Genomic DNA, 16,837 nt, shown 5'->3' with positions numbered 1-16,837 from the left:
ACAAATGTGACGGCGCTAGATGGTATTTTACAACAGGTTGAGTTTCTGAGAGTTTATGGAGGTACACTGTCACCGACAACATCCACATGCTTCATTGTAAAAAGCATTTGTTTATGTAATTCACAGGAAGGTTGAGATGTCACACCGGTGTCTTTACAGGTCTGTTTGTCCATCATCTCAAGCTCTCTGGCAGTGGCCATAGAGTCTGGAATAATGCATCTGGTGCATGCAGGCAGGGGTGGAGATAAAAAACAATAACATGGGAGAATCGCCAATCCTGCTTTTGACTTTGAAGATCGAGATCAAAAGCTTATTTCAATTGATTCAGAATCAAAATTGTGAACCCCCTTTGTGGGAGACAGTCATGTGAAACCATGCAAGGCTGATTCCAACTTCAGACTTATTTCCTTTATGGCTCTCAACAACTGCCTCAAAACTCAGAGCAGGAACACAGCCACAACTACCCAGCTCAAATGACACTGATATGTGCAGATATGCACAGCAGCTGTACGTTCACTCAAAAAAAAAAAGAAAAAGTACAGACCAGAGTAGTCGCTGCTTCATCTTTAAACAGCACTCTGTGATCAGGCCAATTGGATTTGTTTTCCCATGTTAAACTCAGTATTTCTGTGCAGACCCGTTACTACCCCGGGGTGATAAACTGTCACATTAAAGCTTACTGTAAATGTGCAGCTTGATAGACTAGATAGATTCATCATTGTATTTAATTCAAGATATTTTACAACACTGTACTTTCAAGACCTGAAAACGACCAACACAGAATTTCCTACACGTTTCACAACGTTTTGACCTCTGAGGACACCTTGAAATTAGTCCAACAGCAAATTGACACTACGAAACATCTGTCATTTCAGGTTTCAGCTGATACCAGTGTGTGTGTAGGGAACAGAAAATTGCTTTCCTTTGAGAAACAATCATAGCAAACACTTGTGACACAGACATGGTTACTGGATTTAGCAATCTAGCAAACCCATTTACTTTGACAAAATGTCAGTATAAGCTCATAAAACACACACTTGATGTCAGTAAATGGATGAATAGCTGCGTGAAACAGAAGACCCCCCCCCGCCCATTTACTACCTGTGGGCGTGTGAGTCACTGAAAGGACTCACTGTTTCATAACTTCATACAACCAGGAAATAGCCACCTTCTTTCAGTCATAAGATTCTCTGGGAGGATGATACTCTTTATACACTTTATAGGCCACAGGTTAATCTACTGAAATGATACAGGGGTAGGTGTTTAGTGTACTTTTATTCGTAATGTGGAATATTCCACTCATTGCATTTATAATTTTAATCAACAGCTCCCCCAAGTGTCATTTAATGCATTCAAAATAGAGCGGAACACCATTGCAACCCAATGAACAAATCAACATCCCTAATCTGCTACATTAAACTCATTTTCTCCATTTTCAGCATCACAAAACTCATCATTACAGAAGCCCACTTACGCTGTATGTGAATTAGCTGCTTTGGCATCTTGTACTCCCCAGGGTAGAGGGATTCGTAGTAGGTGATGTTGCTCTCTGCCTCGGGGACTGGGATGACCATGTTGTCCCGCTTCTCGCCATACACCTGCTGCGCCGAGATGGCCCGCTGGAGATGGTGTTCCTGCAGAGACAAAGATGGGGGTGAGACACCTAAACACACCGCTGAGCAGGGGTTACGTCTGGCTTGGGCAGCACGGCGGGGTATTGAGAAATCACAATGTTAGATGTTCAATATTACTATAAAAACAGGCACGCTGCTTTTTATGCTGTATTGGTGCGATTTATTGTAGGGCACAGCATGCGCCACCAAAGGTCACTCTCTTTGGGGGTATTTCAGATTTTGTCTTCAAACTACAAAAGCAGTCCAGTATCGATGGGGCTATGCTGCACAGATAGGACCTGCACAGATAGGATTGGATGTCACTGTTCAGCTGAATGCACACAGCTCTGAATGAGCCAGTGACTTTGATTATGTGTGATTCACAAAACTAATGTTTAAATTAATAAAATAGACACATTTCTATGAAAGTCTACAGTAAATTTCCAACTGTCACAGAGGAGCTTTTTCTCTCTACCAGAAACTGTGGGATCAGTCATCTGGAACGCGTTCCTATTCCACTGTGATGCAGTGAAAGGAAATATCAAACCTGTATGACATTTAATTTTGCTGCCACAACAGCACAAAAAGCAAAAGCCAAATCTTAACAAACGGCTGCAACAAACTAAATCCAAGAAACTAAAACATATCACATCTTTAGTGAAGCAACTGCACAAAACAAAACGTTGCCAGACAGAAACAATCCTGTGAAACATTGTCACTCGGGGGAAATAACATGCCGTTTGAGCCTAGAATGATATATAAAAGCTGAATCGAGAAAAATTGGAATCTGCCATCTAAATCACCATCTCATGATCACGAACACAGAAAAACAACCTGACACCGTTTGTCAGTTGCCTTATCTACCCGCCACGAGAGCGCTCCACTGCCAAGCCGGTTGGGGGGTAATGTGCCGGAAGGAAGGCAGACAGACAGGCTGGATGGCTGACTAACTGGTTTGCTGGCGGGCTGCTTGTCTGAGCAGTCCCAGTCAGTCGTAGTAGTAGTAGTAGTAGAGCCTTTGGCCCAGAGCTGGGCGCTGAGCCACTGGCAGGCAGTCTGTCAACAAGGCAGCGTGCTGCCGGCCTCGTACAGCAGCTCTCTGGCAAGAAGGTGTGTATTTATTGTTTCCCTGTGGCTGACAGAGACAGAGCGGGTAGTAAAAGGGGGGCTGGGAGAAAATCTCTCTTCCTAGGGAAGGAAGACCAAGTCAGTGAGTGAATGAGTTGGAGAAAGTATATGTGCGCTTAAATTAATGAGTGTGACGCCGTGGGAATTTTTCCATGAAAAGAAATGGCCTACTGCAAAAACACTGACTATAAGTCAGCCATGGCACAGTCACTGTAGGGTAATGCATGTATATCCCTACAGGGTGACCGACTACATTAGCAAGCATTAAAGAGCTTCATTGGGATTCAACATATGCAGGTGATATTCTCAGAGGGACAGCAGTTGGATTCTAGCCTTCATGAAGTTTGTCACATCTTATCTTTAACATCACAATCCAAATAATACCTTATGTACCCAACAGTTTAAAGTTCCATTTATTACATTGAGTTTTTAATCATTATTAATTTACAGAGATTCACCTTCTCTTCCCCCCGCGTACACACGCACATGAAATATGCATCTAGTAGCAATCTAACAGCACCATAAAATTACATTCACTTACACACAGTAACAAAATCTGATTTTAAACATGGAACTGATCATTTCTGAGCGAATGTAAATAAATGACATTTTGCTGAGCAGGCAAACCCCTCCACAAGAAACGCATCTAAATGCAGAGTGCGGCACGGATATTATTGTCCTACTTCTGACAGTAAATTTGTTAAAAACCACCTAAATACCAGCATATGAAACAATGGTCAATCATCGAGATAGGATCCAATCATCACCAGCTGGCTGGCTATACTGCAAGATGTTAGCGTCTGACACACATACATCAATGCATAGTGAGTGTGCAACTGCCCAGCTTTTCAAATTACTTCTACAATGACTGCTAGCAGTAGCTTTTAGTTAAAAACTTCACCTGCAGGTCTGAGCCTAACTCCACTCATGGCAGGGTGGGTAAGGGGCTGAGGGGGGGGACCGAGTGCATGTGTGAGGCAGCAGTTTCTCAGTGGATGCTAACAGTCTATTTTTAGACACATGTCACATGACAAAGATGCGTCCCGACTGGTTGACCAAGTCTGCATCAGCCTGTAAGGTTCAGGTCTAGGCATGGGACAATGCAAAAATATATCTTCACTAAAATAATCCTGATTCATATCATCATCCCAATAATCAAAATGTGCTTAAAACACTAAACATGTTACTAAAACATACTGGTTAAGAAACAAGTATTTTTATTGCATCACAGATGAGACAACTTTTCTTAGTGAACTTCCTTTTTAAGTGAAATAGGCTCTATTTTTCACTTCTCTACGATGGATAGTGAGCCAGACATCTTTTTAAAATGATTCGTGACGATATCTATAATTATCCAGATAATAGAAATTCACCACAATCTAAAGTCTCTTTTATCCCGATGCCCGATAAAATCCTAGACCTCTATGCCAAACACCTAGTAAGTTATACAGAATTGGAATTGAACACCCAGAGATATATTTAATTTATAAAAAGGTAAATTTCAGTTAGTTCCCATTGTATACAGGTTGTACAAGTTTGTTCTAAAAAAAAAGTATAATTCCCCTACATTTAAACGAAAGTGTAAACTAAAGCTATTCAACTAAAGTACGGGGTAGAAGGGAGTCGGCGACTCCACAGACACAGCTCAGACAGTCAGATGTGTCAGTATGGAATGTAAATGTGTAGCCTAAAATAACATTAACCAATTAGCAGCAACATTTAACAGACTCATCACACACATCCCTACAACCAACCCTATTCACAAGCTATAAACTGCACAGCAATGCACATTTCCCTCTCAAATTAATCTCCACATGGGCAAATTCATGCAGCAAGAGGGCGACGTACTGCGACTAAGCTTGTCAGGATAAAACATTTTGGACAATATATTACCCCAGAAATAATTGCAATCAACGATCAGTCTCATTTTAAGACCATTTTATTGCACTGTTATGATAATATAATAGCATTATAATGCACGACCAGCCTTTAAAAGAGCAATGGACTTTTGAAAGAAAGACATTGGCCTGGGGAAAACAATTTGAAAATAACAAAAATCACACAACCTAAATAAGTAAAATAGACTCTGGCTCTGTAAACAAAAACTTGCAATGTCTGCCACAACCCCAACGACACCTCATAATGGTTGGGAAAACATGTTTGCTATGATGTTGGTGACATTCTTGTATGTAAACAAACATGCATGTAAACACAACAGTGACAGGTGACTGCAGACATGTCCATGTATAAGTTGAGAATGTAACTGGTGACAGGTCAACGGTTCTCAATATAATATTGAACCGTATGGAATTGGGCTATTTTTCAGTTTTGCAAAAATTTCATGTTTCCATCCATGTATTTCTCTCTGAATTGGCTATGTCGGAGCTTTGCAGGAGCACTTGAACGCAGCATGTGTTCACGTGCTGTGATGGGGAAGCGCATCCCTGTCAAGTAAATATCCAATGTCCTGGAAGCAGGACGGCTGAGCAGGTAACGGCTGATCAGTTAAAAACAGTTGTCTCTCGTTGATGCCTTCCAACAAGCCGATTCTACCGGTGCAGACAAACCAGAACAGAACAAGTGCAGTGGGACGTTGATTGCTAAAGATTTCCAGCCTTTTTCCGTAGTTGCAGGCTTTCATCACCTAATCAAAACGCTCAATCCACGCTACACTTTTCAGTACTAACGTAATTCCAGACTTCTATTAAACGCTTCTATAAAAAGGCATCGACTTGGAACTGGCTAAAGCACAGAGTCTAGCACTGACCACGGATAGTTGGACCTCTCAGGTAACAGAGTTATCTCACTGTGGCGGTCCACTATATGTCGGAGTCGAGATGAAGAGTACAGTACGTCTTGTTCATTCATGTTTTAAATATGTACATATTTCATCCTATACCAGTCGTCAAGGCTAAGAAGCACTTTTGCATCTGAAAGGGTTACACTTTTCTTTTTTTTTTACACTTATATATGTCTGAATGTAAAACAAAAACTAAATCTTAGCTTATAAGCAAAATAAAGAAATAATTTCTGAATATATAAATAGCAACTTTTTTTCTCCTTGCGCACAACAGGTGTACTGAAACAGAACCAAAACCGTAACCCAAGATCCGAGGTACATATTGAGCCATGGGTTAACTGTATGGTTGTATCCCTACTGCACAGTACAAAATTATTCAGTTCAGTGTGCTCTATAAAACTTGCAGACCTTTATTGAATTTATTGAAGCAATTCTAAAACGTAATTCAGAACATCACCAGAGGAGCAATGTATCCCGAGGTGAGCCCTAACATCATTAACTCAAGTTCTGACCAATAAATAGTTGTTTGGCGGTCTGGCAGACGGGAATTATCCATTTTCACATTTATCCAAGTAGATTTATGGGAAATTTCTTCAGCTGGATATCGTTTTTAATGTAAGCTCCCAGTGGCACCACACGAAGGCCACAACTGAAGTTGAACATTGTGGATGACGGATCAAATATAAGAGCACAAACAGACAAGCCTCTCGGTGCTACAAGGATTTCAACCGTTTTGGTTCCTGATACTCGGAGGCCTTCAAACTCACAGCAGTAATTATGTAATCAGTCTAGGCTTTTCTGCTCAATGTGGTCTAACTTGAGATTTCTTTGAGCAATTAAAAAAATGCAATGCATCCTATCCAACTCGTTGCATAAAACGGTGTCAGTGTTTAAGGACATTTTGTCTACATTTTCTTTATGAGTGTCAGTTTGTGAAACGTCTACCCCTTCAGTTTATATACATTTTGATTGCTAATTTTACAACTGGGAAAGTTAACTGGTCACTCACATCACCCACACAAAAAGATGCCAAAAGTAGCGGAAAAGTACATTTTATAATTTGCAATCTTCAGTCAACCATCAGGTTACTTGTAGTCATCTGTACCAAACTATTGTATCCATTTTCCATTGCATCCCAGAGCAGTGTTCATCAACACCATTTGGGGCTAAATATATTCTGTACAGCATGTCATACCAGAGGCAAGCGATTGAATTTTACATTCATAGCGCCGTGTGCTCTGGCGATCTGTTCCGAGGATAAAGCTGGAGAATCTGGACAAGCCGTTCAGTTTTATTCTCAGTGCTTCCCTAAGGCTTCTCCATACAAAACTCTCACACAGTCATATGTAGTATTTACTGTGAACCGCTCTGTGCTTGTACGTTTGCATAACCTTCACGTTCCTATCCAACTCTGACTGAATCACTCCCCGGGGCCAATGATTAAACTTCCTGCAACATCTTCAGGCCTCTCCACAAGAAAAAAAATAATCAGAACGGACTTGAGCAAAATCACTCTGTTTGCCAAACTTAATCAAGCAATGTGTTTACTTTTCCTGCCACGGCTATTTGCCAGAGAACAGGAAGACTTTCATTGAGGTGAACAGTCAGAATAGAGCATTAGCCGGTGCCCTCACACACCCACTTTCTCTCACACATAAGCGTACAGAAATAGCCTTCTAAAATGACCACATCCATCACTGTCAAGTCTGCTGAGGCAGCCAGAGCCTCCTCTACCTTCCTCAGTCGCTCTTCTGACAGCTACTGTCCCAGACACTGTAAATGCCACTTAACATGATGGACAGCCACAGACGCTGGGCGTGTAGGGCCACCAAGGGACACATCGCTACAGTAAAGCAACTGTATAAACCGCGTGGGAGACCATGGCTCTGGTCACTCAGTGTACCCGAGGTGGGATATCCACTGACTGCACATTTGGCCGGTAGATTCTACCTCAACCTGGCAGTTTATAAAGTTACTGATCATGAATCGAGACTTTCCATTACATAAATGATTATCGCTGTCACACTAAGATAGGATCAAAATAGGTTTTTACATTTTTCTACCTTGAGTGTCAGCCCAGAATTGCATAATAATGAAGGGTAAACATTCACTCACAAAGCGAGAACGTATTAAATCTCCCATGCTTTGGCCAACGACCAGAAAATTCCTAAATTCACTGGTCATTCTCAGAAGTTGTTCCAGCTGAGACTCATCCAGCCAGCTAACTAGATGTGGATTCAAGAACCTGCCGGGAGTCGGTTGTTGAATTCCCACGCTGCTCACGCAGACATCAACAACGCTGAATGAAAAGGGCAGGAAACGACTGTGGCTTCTAATTTCACAGCCAGTAGGGTGCAGCGAGTTTGGACAGGTGACATGCCCCAGATTCCCACTCAGCAAGGTTACACACAGAGAACTGGGGGCCTGCCAGGATGTGTCCGTTAGTGTTGTTGTGCGAGTCCAAGAACTGTGTCTGGCAACGCGGCAAACCAAACAGATGCCTGTGGGTTCCCACCAGGGCTGCAGACACTGACCTCACTTTCACCCAAATGTAAACACAAGACAAAAGTGTCTGGCCCAAAACAAACACGGCGCACGTGCTCAGGGAGTTTCAGCAATGACGGCTCGTCAGGCAAGCCACGCTACACACACACAACGCCGCCTTTACTATTACAAAACCACATGATGGACCGAACGTTGATTCTTGAAACGGAGGTCCAGCAGCAACAAGGAAAGCAAGAGTGCAGCCGTGTGTTACTAAATTATACAAACAAGCCGTGTTAAGTGGAGCGTACAGAAACTCCTAGGCCTAAACCTACAAGTGGTTGTTTATTAGAAGAGTTAGGAAGCACAGGGACACCACACATTTACCCTGCAGACCACACATCACTGAGTGGGGAGCAATGTGGTCGAGGCTGTGGCAAAGTTCAGTGGGTCAAGTGTATCCCTAGAAATGACACTATACTGTGAATGCAGATCAATGAACGAGGAATCAGGGGTGAAAAACACATCCACTTAAAGTAGAATAAACCACCACCATTTGAAGTGCTGTCCATCAAACATTTGATTTATGAATTCAGAAGAGACAGCTCCACACAGCAATTGGCATGCAGCAGGCCGTGGCCGTATCTTTTGATAATACAACCGTTACATAACAGAGCACTTCAGCATCCCTCCCTCCTGCTGCCCTGGTCTCCTCCTGAGTGCCACGTGCTGCTGGTCTGCCAGCCTGCTGTGCCATCTGACACACTGAACCCCTGACACAGAGCCACCATGGGAGCAAGGAGGCAGACTGACTGGATCCACCAAGGACATGCATGGATTGATATTCCCCTTTGCTTGCACTTATTTAGCCTAAAACATCAGTCAAGTGCTGGGCCAGCAACATAACAGTGGGCAGTCTTAACTTAAAATGTCCCGCCTACATCTTTAAGATAACAGCCAGCATGACCAAGAGCAGGAAGCGTACTGTATTTACATGCCTCAAGGGCCAACGCATTCCTGTTACTCACTTGGAAACATCAAGGTTTCTCTTACTAACTCAACTACCAGAGTACAGGTTCCATTAAAAGGGACATGGGCAGGTAGAGCTTTCAATTTCATTTGTAAATGATTTATTTATTTGCTAGCACTGGAAAATGTTTGGTTTGCAGATGAGATTGAGTGTCCTCATATCAACCGTCAACTCTGGGAAACCACAGACGGTTACTGTGGTCACAGTTTTACTAACAAACCGCCTTGTTCCCATAATATCCCGCTATAACGTCAGCACAAGTTCATGTGTTCAGAGAAACGTCTCCAGGTTAGTGGCGTAAGAGTGACAGATTGAACAGTATCTTCCTGACCGCTACACAAGCAGGATGGTTAACCAGCGCATTTACTGTTCAAACAGTTGCAGTAAGTGTATGACAACAGGTGCACTACATGAATTCAGTTAAAGACAACCTACAGTCTCCATAGAAACATGAAGGGCTCGGTCATACTGGCATCACTAACTGGAATTAGCTAACTGTACCCGAGAACTTAAACCACAGCACAAATGTGTCCAAATCATGTCAACACACGCAATAATGTGAGCAAAGGCACGCACAATAACACGCACAACATCCCGTTCAAGATGACCCGAGGCAGGGCTTTTCCCTTAATGCATGACAGCGGTGTTGACATTTCGGTCTGCTAGTAGCACAGATGCCACATATAATCTAAAATCGCTAGCTCCCCCTTGCCCTGGTCCTTCGCTATTACGCCAACACAAGGCCCCGTCCTGACAGACGAGACAAAATGTCGGAATCGCTGAAGTCACATGACTCCTTTGTACTCAGAAAATCGCCTCACGCACAAACAACCCGTCTAAACCGGACAATTTTATCCCATAACGGCACAATGCATCTCCGCGTAACCCAAACAGTCGCCCCAGTCCCACATATGAGCCGTTTACAACGGAATTCCGTCGTGTTTCTCCTGAGAAAACTGGCGGCCATTTTGTGAAAGCTTGCGCAGAAAAAAAAAGAGGGACGCCTCTGATCATATCAAAATAAAAAAATAAACCAAAGCATATACTTTCACATTTTCGGACGGTTAAAATCATACCGATTCCTCTTCTTTCTCCATCCCAGTAGGCATCTGCGGCACCGCTCGGTTAATGGATGCATATTCGTGTAGGTCGGGTAAATCCTCACAGCGGAAGACGGGTAGTGGCTTGGAAGCGTCCAGCGCCCGTGCCCGAAACGACAATTTACTCATTTTTCACAATTCGAGATGCAATATAAATCTATCGGATCTCCTAATATTCAAAACGGTACCGAGTGGCGCATTCATGGATGTTTCTGTGCGGTTATCTCTGTTCTAACGTTCGAATTGTTGTAGCTTGTATTTAGGGCGTCGCCAACGGAGCCGGGGGAAGGCCCGGATCTCGGTCGCTCTCTCTCGGACTGTTTTTTTCCGACGCTCCGCTCCCTATCGCTGGTTCAGTGCGCCATGGACAACATGGCGGACATTTAAAACTCTTTTGCACTGTTTCGCTCGGAGCGGTCCAACCCCCAGTTCGCGGACCGACCATTCCCACACGATCCCGAGCGCTTGCGCGTTGCGGGGGTGGGGGGAAGGGGTCATTTCTCGCAAACTAAGTCCTCTCCATACATACAGATATTATTGAAATTAACATTAGGCAGAGCTGGAAAAAATTATATCTATATACACACACATACACAACGAACAACTAAATAATTCATTATATATTAATGAAGTATCTCGATACAAATACAGAATAGGTATACAAGGTATATAACAAAAAAATAACCTACATTCAATACTATTAATATAAACCAAAATAGATACACTAATCAATTAATGAATTAAGAAAAATATTCACACGTGTATAACAAAATAAAGGTACTATTTAATGTCAAAACATTTTGTTGTAATTACAGCAGCCAATCATCAGACAAATGGCATTACTTATTTCAAATTTGGTGTTGCTTATTTATATTTAATGACTGTATAGTCCACATTTAAATATTAAATATCATAACCACGTTTGTTTTTAAGTCAGACCTCAAATCATGAGAATCCAAAGTTTATCCATCCAAGTTCATTCAGTTGTATAACTTATTTTCATCATTCATTGATATTTAATTTTTAAAAAAGGATATTAAAATGGGTGTTTCCTGGTAAGGAAATACAGTATAACTACCATAAAACTTGAGCATTAAAAAAAAAAGCCCCACATAAAAACCCACATTGTCATTTTTTTCTCCCCCAATTAAAAACTATCCTAAATTTGAATAAAATTCTACTTTGAATGTTTCCTTTATGGTCGTGGGTTTTATGCTTCGGTGCAACAAACACCTCAACAGGAGAATTCCACACCATCCACTTCAATTCCTGAAATACAACAGAACTGCTAAGTAGATCCACTGAACCTTATCCACCACTGCTTACCTTGGAACAGTTCACTTATAAAGCAATAAAAAAAAATGTATTCCCAGTGAAACACTTCATGGCAACATCTTCAACACTTGAACAATGTCGCCCTCTCCTGGTCCGACAGGCAACAGCTCTGACTTTCCAGACACCAACATGTTTGTTCTAATGCAGTACACGGACACACTGCACGCAGCATTTGCCGATTGTTTGTATCCAAAACGCAGTGCAGCTCCATGAGTGTGTATTTTATTCAGGTTAGGTGACTCAGAGAACCGATGGATACATGTTTAATCTGCTACGCTCCAATCGCTAAATACATTGTTAATAAATGATGTTCATCGAGGTGTAGCATAATATTTAACAATCATTAAAACACCTTACCTGTTGACGACATGAGGTTTATCCAGGGTCCAACCAGGGGAACTGGGGTTTGCTTTTCTCCATTAAATCCAACGACTGCATGATGATGACCTGAGACCCAACGGACAAGAGCAACAAGGACATTTAGCACAAAACTCTGCACTTTGGGACGGTTCACAGGAACACAAAGCGTGAAAGAGAGAGACATTAAAGACAACCAAGTTAAAGTTGTCTAAACCAAACCGCATGAAAGGCAGATTCCAACAAGAAACTCAACTAGTTGATCAAAAAGGAGGTTTAGGAGAGGGTCGTCTGGGCGGAGCAAAGTGGAAACATTCATCCACCACCTGATTATAATTGTCAGCAGTACTGCCGGGTCGAACCCTCCAACGACCACACCTGACTTTGTTTATGGGCACCGCTAAATGGACTCTGGTGCATTGTGATTTCCCGTTAAGCGCAATAAGTTGTTTGCAACCATCAGTAAGTGACTCCATTGTCACTTTAACTCTATAATATATATACACTATTTGTATTGCACCTTTAAAAACAAAAGTTTACAAAGTGCTTTGACAGACAAGCAAAAGCACGTACGTACACATCTTTAAGATAGTCAAATAAAAGATAGGAAACATTTAAATGAAAGTAAAAAAATAATAAGTAAACATTAAATGAACAGATGATGGGGTAAAAAGACCATAAAAAGATGAGCAAGTCTATAAAAATGTGTTTTAAGAAGAAGAGCTTAAAAAGAAGTCACTGATTGAGCAAGCCTCATCTCCTCGGGCACAACGTTGGAAAGCCGAGGGTCCCTGATGGAGGCACGACCACCTCTGGTTCTGAGCCTCGACTTTGGAGCGGTTAGAAGGACCTACGGTTGTGAACAGGCTTGAGTTCAGCATGTCTGTAACAGTCCGTGGCTAGACCCTGGCGAGCTTTGAAAGTGTTCAGTAAAATCTTAAAATCAATTCTAAATAATAAGCCAATGAAGCGAGGCCATGATGGGAGTAGGGTTGTCACGATACTAAAATGTTCAACTCGATACCGATACTCAGGAAAATATTCGATACTCGATACCATTTTTGATACCACAAGGATGAAAAAAAGACCCCAAAATTTAAAAGAAATATTTTTATTAACAAAAAAAATGCAAAAATAACAAGTTTCAGGTCTGAGGTAGTGCAAAAAATAAATAAATAAAATAAACAATAACAATTGGAACAATATTTTGAGGTTGTAAATATTAGGCAAGCCTGATAAAAACTAAATTAACTTAAGTGTTAAGTGGTATCGATACTTTTGAAAATGAGTATCGTATCCGGATACAACATTTTAGTATCTATACTTTTTTGAGTTTCGATACTTTTGACAACCCTAGATGGGAGTGATGTGATGTCATTGGTTAGAGCCAGTGAGAAGTCTGGCTGCTGACTTCTGGACCAGCTGGAGGCAGGAGAGTGATTTCTGTTTGATGCCAGATAGAAGGGAGTTGTAGTCATCTAAACAGGAGAATGACCATGAATTACCTGTGCCAGATCGGGCTGATAATATGTTTGGGATTTTGGAGATGGTTCTGATATGGAGGAAACAGGACTGGACAACTTTTTAGAAACATGTTTTATGTGTGCCAATGTGGCAGCCCCCTCAACATGTTGGGTTTTGAATGAAATACATTGCCAGCTATTGAATAGATTGCTATAAAATCTGTCCAATAATTGGTAATTATTGCAACAACTACATGCAAACTAATGACATTTCCATCTGCTCAGCTCTACTTTGTTTAATACCAGCTGAATAGCCAATTGGGATTTTTCCACTGGAGCTTGCTGTGGTAAAGGAAGGAGGAGGATACTTAGGCCCACACATTTTGTTCAGCATTTTTACAAAATAACACAAATGTTATGATTTTTTTTTAAATCAAACACAATCGCTAGAAGTAAAAGGCTAATGTTAGGCTATAGAGTGCTAACATGTGGCTAAATGAGACCACAAAACATCATTACAGCGACTAGTCCGTCTTCACAGCCTATTTGTGTGTTTGTACTTGGTGTAGTTCGTTTATAGCCCAATGTTAGCTTTTTACTTCTGGTGTTTTCATTCACGCTTCTAATTTCACAAACGTGGCGCTCATTTGTGAAGATGAACAAAATGTGTACGTTTCATAAATTTGTGTTAGACACAGTTTATTTTTTTGCAATATTCCACAATCCCATTGGCCTTTTGTTAAAGGGAATCAGTGCCATGCTAACTGCTCTACAAGTACACCATGGTCACATGACTACACATCACCACTAGGCTGAAGGTGGACTAGTGCTCGGCATGATGACGTTTTGTAGTGTTTAGCCACGTTTTTAAGACACGTAAAAAAAAAAAAGGCAAAATGTATGAGTGGGATATTAAGCAAGATATTCCGTCATAGAATGAAAACATTTCTTAGGCTTGTGTTAACCACAGACACCTAACAAACAAAATAAAGTGTAAAAATGCTGAGCCATTCCCAGGATTCAAGAGTCATTCCTGCACCAACACTGAACTCGAATGGTGAACATGATAACCATCATAAGTGCCACTCTTGTGTAGCATGTTAGCAGGCCGACGTTAGCATTAGGCTAAAGTTGCTGGCGTGGCCGCAGACTCACATGTCTTTTGCTACGTTTCCACTGGATCTAAAACATGCGTCATGGAAAAGGGGTCACTCGTAGTCACAAACCCAACGCTGCAACTGAACGTCCCCCGATGTCTCTGTATTTTAAGTTAAACCCGGGACTCTGTCCACGTAGATTTCCTCACAATTTGATGGTAACCTGTCCTGATATGTGCTTATTATCAGAAAAGATGTCTGTTATGCAAAGCAGCATTGTGCCCTGTGAGGGCAGAGGCAAATTAAACCTCAGGAGAATTATTTCAATTTGAATATTAAGTAGCTGTTTTCATTAAGGATAAAACTGACAGTCATCATTGTCTGGATATTAAATGACATATTCAAACATGTCTCATCGTCTTCGCCCTACGTGATACATCATCAAAAATAGTCAGAAACGTAGTGATGCATACTTTCTTTGCATGATGGAAATGCAGTCACTACAACATTGTTACCTGCTTCATGAAAATGTATTTCCCTATTTTAGAAGTTTATTTCCCCCTTTGGTTACACTTATATTAAGCTGCTTTGTATACGACCATGCCTCGAAATACTCTTTAATATGCAGATTATACCAGCCTAACTCATTGTTAAAGTGTGCAGTCAGGGCCTCGGTCTCCTAACCTATGATTAGGCAAAAATGACACGAGCTGGGGTGAAATCATTTAGACTTCAAGGTTAATATCTGGGACAGCTGAGCTTTCTTAAAGCCGAGTAAGAACACACAAACGGAGCATCAGCACAGACTGGTTTCATACTTCACACACTTTGCGCAGGCCACAAATGTCCCACGAGGGTGGGGTTTGCCCCACAATAGCCAGAGAGTTTCGCAATCGCAGGACACAGGAAACCCATTTTACTGTAGCTTTCGGATTTGCAGGTTACCTGATGTAGTGAACTCCACCCCTTTTGGTATTGTGAGCAGGTTTTTTATATAGAATTATAAACTCAAACCACTGCTGGACACCATGAGGCTGGGTGCAGGTTTTCCATCCTTCATCTCTTATAAGGGGGGCTTATTAAGACCCCTCCATTTCGAGTCCATGTAGGGATGTGTGTTTAAGGAGGGGGGGGGGGGGGGGGGGGGGGGATCTACTGTGGGTTACAGTAAATAATGCAGGGGGGGACATGAGGGATTCAGACCCATGCAGGCCAGGGCCAAGCAGTTCCCTGAAAGGCCACAGGGCCTGCCTGGCACTGTTTAGCCACACACCCTAAGCCTCTGATCCAACAATGTAACATTTCCAACCAAGATGATGAAAAACCTAGATGTGAAAACATGTCAAACGTACCCTTGAAGCCGTTATCGACCCTTGGCCTCCGCCTCCTGCTCATATTGTCTCTCTCTGTCAACCAGATGGATCAGGTTTCGACATTCTAGTTTGGTCACAGATGTAACAACTAGTAAACTAGATTTATGGTCCACACGTTGAAAAAACAACATTATTGGTGTTGATCGATCGATATCACAGACTGCCTGTGTTGGGAGCTGACAAAGTGATGAGGAACTTGAGGTTTTAGTGCTGAATTGCATCCAGCTGACCAGCCAGGAATTTGATTGCGTGTATGAAATCATCTGATGCCAGAAAACACAGCTCACGATGGGCCTCTGTGGCCACCATCGATTCAAGTTACTAAAACATTACAAGGAAATACTCACCGGGTCGGCGTTTCAGCACACGTCGGGGATTTTAAAGACTGTTCAAAAAAAAAACGCAACACGACACAGCTAGCAAGAAAGATAGACAACTAACATTAACGTTAGCCGCAGCTAGTTCTCCTAGTTGCTTTTGTGATAAGTAGAAACCAACGCAACGGTGAGCCGGTATCCTGGCAGGAAGAGCCGCTGTCCGCGTTATATCCACCTCGTCTAACAGCGTTTATCGCTCGATGGAAAGTCTGTGTTTTCCTGTCGATGCAAAGCAGGCTGAAACTAGAGAGGTGGACACCAAAGTGCTACTGTTGGGGGTTAACAACTTTGCTGTAAAACGCGGCCTGTGATTGGACAGCCGAAGCCACCAATCACCTGTGGAGAGCTCTGGGCTTGTGGCGTCACGTTCCACTGGGGATTGGACGCGACGTGATTGGCTGACAGTGTCACGCTGAAGCTTTAGCTCTTAGCTTTTTATTGTTATTTTTTTATTTGTACCCACTAAAGTTCGACGTTTGCATTAATTCATTGTTTCAGATCAGGGCATCAACGTAGACTCGCTGCTCATTTTACTGTGAGCTGTTGTCCCTTACATAGAATCACAGTCAAGATGGATTTCTTTGCACTAATGATATTGTTTACATCTTACTGAAACACTTGACTTGTAAATCGACATTTTATTTGATATTGGGGCTTTTATATAGATATTTATACAAACA

The 16,837-nt window shown here is 42.0% G+C and overlaps 1 protein-coding gene across 2 annotated transcripts in view; it reads right to left on the bottom strand.

Annotated features, from left to right (window-relative positions):
- The window catches only part of LOC311012057 (enhancer of polycomb homolog 1-like), a 31,386-nt gene extending 14,984 nt beyond the window's left edge, over positions 1 to 16,402 (bottom strand). The window contains exons 1-3 of one of the 2 annotated variants that reach the window (XM_084007355.1): positions 16,128 to 16,402; positions 11,848 to 11,937; positions 1,475 to 1,634 (exon numbers count right to left, since the gene is read on the bottom strand). In XM_084007355.1, coding sequence (XP_083863481.1) covers positions 1,475 to 1,574 — 100 coding nt within the window. In that variant the 5' untranslated portion in view covers positions 1,575 to 1,634; positions 11,848 to 11,937; positions 16,128 to 16,402. Of the gene's footprint in view, positions 1 to 1,474; positions 1,635 to 10,131; positions 10,540 to 11,847; positions 11,938 to 16,127 lie in introns of those variants that run through there. The other variant, XM_084007354.1, reaches the window with a different exon arrangement.
- Positions 16,403 to 16,837: the final 435 nt, after the last annotated feature.

The sequence above is a fragment of the Eutrigla gurnardus genome, assembly GCF_963514095.1.
Source record: "Eutrigla gurnardus genome assembly, chromosome: 4".
NCBI lineage: Eukaryota > Metazoa > Chordata > Actinopteri > Perciformes > Triglidae > Eutrigla > Eutrigla gurnardus.
Note: the sequence above shows the minus strand (reverse complement) of the source record. Positions and strands in the feature narration are given on the sequence as shown.